Consider the following 5,464-nt stretch of genomic DNA (forward strand, 5'->3'; position numbering starts at 1 on the left):
GTTGAACCATGTATGGGGGTAGGATATTTCACTCAGAGCTACTTCCCAATTACCTTCGAGATCGATATGATGAGCCAGATTCACTCTGTATTCAGCTATCGTATTGTCTACATACACATCAGAACTTGCATTGGAGGGTAAGGTGACGTAAAACCCCCCTTCAAGATTCGGATCCATGTTGGTAAATGTCGAGATTCGTTGTAAAGCTTCTTATTTATACGTCGACGACTTGTGTAGCGGGGACCCAACTGTCATATTTCACAGGCCAGCCCTTCCAACGTATGAGAAACTGTTTCTGTCCGCCGACTTTATGCCGTTTGATAATCTTCTCCACTTGAAAGATTTGATCCTTGGATATCGTGACTTTCTGGAGCTCGTGTGCATAAAAAGTTCCTTGCACTATTTCACCGTCGTAGTCTTTAAGCTTGTAAACAGGTGGAAAACGCGGTACACACTCCGCTATCGTAAATAACTCGTCTGTAAAACTCTGTTCATATTTCTTGTCAAACACACCTCGCACTTTTGATATTCTAACGAGATCTCCTTGTTTAAATATCATTTTTATTCTATCACTACCCCCAGAGGGTATGTTGCCGTACAAGTTTTGGAAGACAAGCCATGTGTTATCCGGTGTGACTTGGTTAGGTTTCATTTTTATACTTGTATGATAACTTTCATTGTAACTATCGATTAAATCTTGTAATACGTCGATATAACGACGTGTGTTGTTGGCGGTGAAATATCGCCACATTCGAGTTTTTAAAGTTCGATTAAACCTTTCGACCACCGAGGCTTTCAAATCACTGGCTGTTGCAAAATGATTAATATTGTGTTTTTTCATCAACCTCTGAAATTGCGTGTTGAAGAACTCCTTCCCCTTGTCTGTTTGTAACTTTTTAGGGATGCCGCTAAAGGATAAGACCGACTCAAAGGCTCGAACAACTTCTGGCCCCGTCTTGTTCATCAGCACACGGGCATACGCTCGTTTTGAGAACACATCGATGATTGTGAGTAGGTATTTAAAACCATCGTTGTACTCGGTCAGAGCTTGCATATCACATAGATCGGCTTGGAATTGATTCATAGGACTGGACACAAAAACTCTGTTCCTAGGGAAATGAATTCGTGCTGGTTTGTGCAAGGTGTATGCATCTTGCGAAGATAAAAAATCCTTGACTTTATGACGCGTCACTTTTTGACCCATTTTCTCCGACGCAGCTAAATGAAGGCGTTCTACACCTCCAAAGCTGGCTGGATGAGCGGGGTCGTAGTACAGTTTTTTCAACCACCGCTTAACGCTCATGACGGTTTATGATTTAGTGACAAACATCACATCGCTATTTATCTAAACACACAGACAGACACAAAAGCATCTTTTTAAAAACATCCATTTTTTATTGAAAGAAGGTTAAGTATGGTTACACGTGATAAGGATTCTCTAAGATGTAAAAAGTCTATAGGTCAGGGTTAAAACAGATGGATTAACTTTTGATTCTAACAGGTCTTCAAACAGCTTCAATTCGTGCGCGAGATCCACAGGTTGTTGATGACGGAGACGGTATCTTATCACATCGTTAAACAGCGTGAGTATGGTAAGTACATGTCCTACACTTATCGCATTTTCCCAATTTTCCAAAATATTTTGAAACGTGTCGATCAATCCCGAGCGACTCAAAAATATGACATGTTGCACAAACAATTCCCAAGGCTCCTGAAAAATTGTTAAAGACATGGCACGCACTTTTTGCATAAACAATAAAAAATTTTCAATGAAAGGGTCTTTATCATCGGGGTTATATGTAATTGCTCTATTTATTATATCTGCCCACCCTTGGCTTCTATAGCCAAAAAACGATAATTTTCTGAAGACATTACCCATTTTTTATTCAAAGTTAATATTTTCTATAAGATATTCTTCGAAAGTATCAAGTTGATCACGATATATCATAAAACATATGGGCTCATCCGCTTTAAGGCGGTCCGGTAAGTCCTTTACGAGTGCTAAATCCACCATTAAGATCTCTGCAATTCGCTTGACTGTTTCTTTATCCGCTTTTACAGAACACAAATCCAACAAGTAGTGAATACACGGTAAAAACTTTTTACCGCAAAGGATGGGCATGATGCGGTCATAGTGCAGTCTTAGATAATAACAATTGCATAGGTATCTATAGCTATGCAAACAACCCCTTTTTTTGTGATACTTTATCAAAAAACGTCTGACCATGTAAATAATAGCCGCCTTAACAACTAATACGACATCCATATCAATCCATCCCTTAGGAGGATTATCCCATGACATATGTTTTGCCTCATCTTCGGAAATAGGTGCTGGTCCGTGGTCAGGGTCGTTGACGGTCTGAACCTTGATCTCCGTGGTTTGTGGAGAATCAGCCTGGTCGGACCAACTGGACAGTTGTACCTTCTCGTTTTGTGAAGATTCGGCCGACGAGGTGGGGGTCATCGGAGGTGTCGACGACGGGGTCGGCGAAACGGGACGACTCCACCCTGAATACGATGGCTCGCCGTTGTTGTACGAGGGTGCAACAGGTCTTGCTAAGATTCCTGGGCCCCCCATCCACAAGGAGTATGATGGCACAGTCTGGTCCTCGCCTGTTTTTGTAGAGGGTCCATCCTGGTCTACATTTGTAGAGGTCTCAACCTGTTCCATGTTTGTAGTTGTAAAGGTTTCCACAACATCCATATTCAGATCTTGATCGCATGTAGGTTCATCCACACCGCTATCTGTAATACAAAGATACCATGATTAAATATTAGAAAGCTATATAGTTAAAGATTAATTGCATCGTTTACCTGAAGAGATTTCTGCAATGTTGTTGTCAATATGATCAGGTGCGGCGATGGTTGTCACCCTTCGGGCCTTGCTGTTCACACCCAGATGACGTCTTGGTCTACACGTCTTCATTTCTTTCACGAGCTGGAAAAATTGTCTTGTCTGTGCAGAGCGTGACTTGGGCTTTACTTATACTGGTTTGAGACCGGGGGAGGGTTAAAAGGCGTGGTTCGATTGGCCAAATGTAGCCAACAGATACATGTCCAGACAAGTAAACATGACTCGGCAGATTTTACAAAAAGGTAAGAAGGAGGAGGGTGGTCGCCCGGATGCCCACGGCTGCCCATCGATCGACAGGATGTCGCCACTCACTATCTTTTGAAACACCTTGAGGCTGCTGCAGGCTTGGAGGGTGTCTATGCAAGACGCGGCGTCTTGCCCGGACAAACCCCCAAGCCTGCACAATACCATGTTTAAACTTATGTCGCTGGGAATATGTCCAGACATGTTTGCAAAAAGGGCAAATATCAACCGAATAAACATATTATTCAAAGGTAATAACAACGCCTGCTCTTCTCAACTCGTATTATTTCACTCGTTTAATTTAATTTTATACATCTACATTATTTAATTAGATATAGCTCATTTCATTGGATGCTTTATATACTTCAGATATTTAAATATGGATGACCTATATCCACCGAATAAACATCTTATTCAAAGGTAAAAACAACGCCTGCTCTTTTCAACTCATATTATTTCACTCGTTTAATTTAATTTTATTTATTTAAATAGAACATTGCATTGGATGCTTTATATACTTCAGATATTAAAATATGAATAACATAAGTACAGTTTGGGTTGGGGACGCACGCACGCAGGGAACACATTGTTTTTAACATAAGAAGCATACAGTTTGGGAGGGGGGGGGGGCCAAGCCCCCCTCCCAATCACACACACAACGTCATCACAACGAGACAAAAAGCGTAATTCTGTAGGCGGGGCCCACTTCGACAAAAGCGTAATTCTGTAGGAGTGGTATTAAACCTTCAACGGGCAGGGAATATGTAAATATTTTGAAATAGGTGGCTGGAGATTGGATAGTTTTAACACAGGGGCGGGGATAGCGGCCATTTTGGACAAAAGCGTAATTCTGTAGGCGGGGACAACGAGACAAAAGCGTAATTCTGTGGGCGGGGCTATGACGTCATCAAAATTTAAAAAAGCGTAATTCTATTATCTCTCTGAAGCCATGAGTTGGTGATTGCCAGGTCAAAAAAGTGGAAAACTGCACGCACTGTCACTTGTCTAGTTTTCCAACCATTTTATGACAGCAAGTTCAGGTGTGCGTCGTCTCACCACCATCTCTGATGACCCTCTTTCTTTCCATTTGAAGAGCTTATCACCTATGATCTTGCAGTTGTTTGGAACCCTGTTATTCATGAGGGTTCCAGTTGCTGTCAGTCCTTTTGTCATCAGGGTGTCAAGGAGGCTGATTGTCGGAAAGTACCAGTCAAAGAACAGGTGTGTACCTTGGGGATCAGACTCTGTCAATTGAAGAACAGTTTGTTCCCTGAAGCCCGACCCTCCTGTAGCTGTGAAAGTTGTCTTGCCTTGGTAGACCACAAAATCCAAAACTAGACCAGTTGGTGCAGCCGCCAAGACAAATGCCTTCGGTCCAGTTGGGTTTGGTTTGCCCGGTACATACTGGTGCACTGGTTATCGACCAGTCAAAGGAACTATTTGCTCGTCAATGCGCAATTTTCCTGTTCTTGGCAGACTCAGACATCCTTGCCTTACTTTGCTCAAGAGGGACCTGATTCTCCACAAGAGATCACTTGTTTTTTCTTCATCTAAAACATCAAAGTCGTTGACGAGCTTGATGGAGTTTCTCGATTTGTAAAACCGATTTCTGGTCATGGTTTCCACCACAATTTTCACTCTCGTACTTGAAGCGCAATACATTTGAATGTTTGGCTATCCTAGACTGCCCATGTCAATAGAATTTCCCAAAAATCTGCAGTAAAATTTCCTCTGCTTCTGGGAATGACCCTTTCTTGTCATTTGGAAAAAAAGAGCAAAATGGATGAAATAACTTCAAACGTCCACTACAAAGGACATGTTTTAAACACTTGAATACTAGGCTCAAATAGACTTAAAATAACTCAGACAACACTTTAACATGTTCATAAGAGTCTTATAAATAAAATGCCAACAGCATTTCAAGGCAAAATGTCTTTGATAAAAAGTATTAAACACTTACTTTTCCTCTTCCCATAAAAAGTGCTTGCACTGAGGGAAGCCATTTTCATCTACGGTGATGTCAAGGTAACAAACCACCCACCCCTACAAATCTGGTATCATTGGAAAGCTCTGAATGTCCTCTATAGAGCACAAAAAGAGTTAATGCAATTGGATGCACTGGGTGGGAGATATTTAGGTTTAAAAATGTCCTCTACAGAGGACAAATTTGAACTACTGGTCGTCAGGAGGATATTTCAATTTATATTTAAGCTTGCTTATGTAATAATACAATATTTATTCAATTATTTTAGTATGTAAAATTCTCAACAATTTAAACCTTTTTATTTCACACTTGAATATTTCTTAACATATTTGTTCTTTTGCATTTGGATGCAATTTAAATTATTACATCCATCCAGCCATTTT

General features: G+C 40.9%; 1 protein-coding gene across 1 annotated transcript; it reads right to left on the reverse strand.

Moving 5' to 3' along the window:
* Nucleotides 1-1,372: 1,372 nt before the first annotated feature.
* LOC148341889 (uncharacterized) lies at nt 1,373-3,706 on the reverse strand. The gene is made up of 2 exons (XM_088288708.1): nt 2,815-3,706; nt 1,373-2,745 (listed from the first exon to the last, which is right to left on the reverse strand). Exons 1-2 carry the CDS (start codon nt 2,924-2,926, stop codon nt 1,883-1,885), a joined length of 975 nt encoding a protein of 324 aa, XP_088144834.1. The 5' UTR covers nt 2,927-3,706; the 3' UTR covers nt 1,373-1,882.
* Between the last annotated feature and the right edge of the window lie 1,758 nt (nt 3,707-5,464).

Source organism: Idiotropiscis lumnitzeri, chromosome 2 (genome assembly GCF_059441095.1).
Source record: "Idiotropiscis lumnitzeri isolate Australia: NSW breed Sydney's pygmy pipehorse chromosome 2, RoL_Ilum_1.0, whole genome shotgun sequence".
NCBI lineage: Eukaryota > Metazoa > Chordata > Actinopteri > Syngnathiformes > Syngnathidae > Idiotropiscis > Idiotropiscis lumnitzeri.

What these genes read in the sequence shown, in the direction of transcription:
- LOC148341889 (XM_088288708.1), bottom strand. Translation starts at nt 2,926, where the DNA reads ATGAAGACGTGTAGACCAAGACGTCATCTGGGTGTGAACAGCAAGGCC. An exon ending in CATTGCAGAAATCTCTTCAG is followed by an intron (nt 2,746 to 2,814) that starts GTAAACGATGCA and finishes TTTGTATTACAG; the next exon opens with ATAGCGGTGTGGATGAACCT.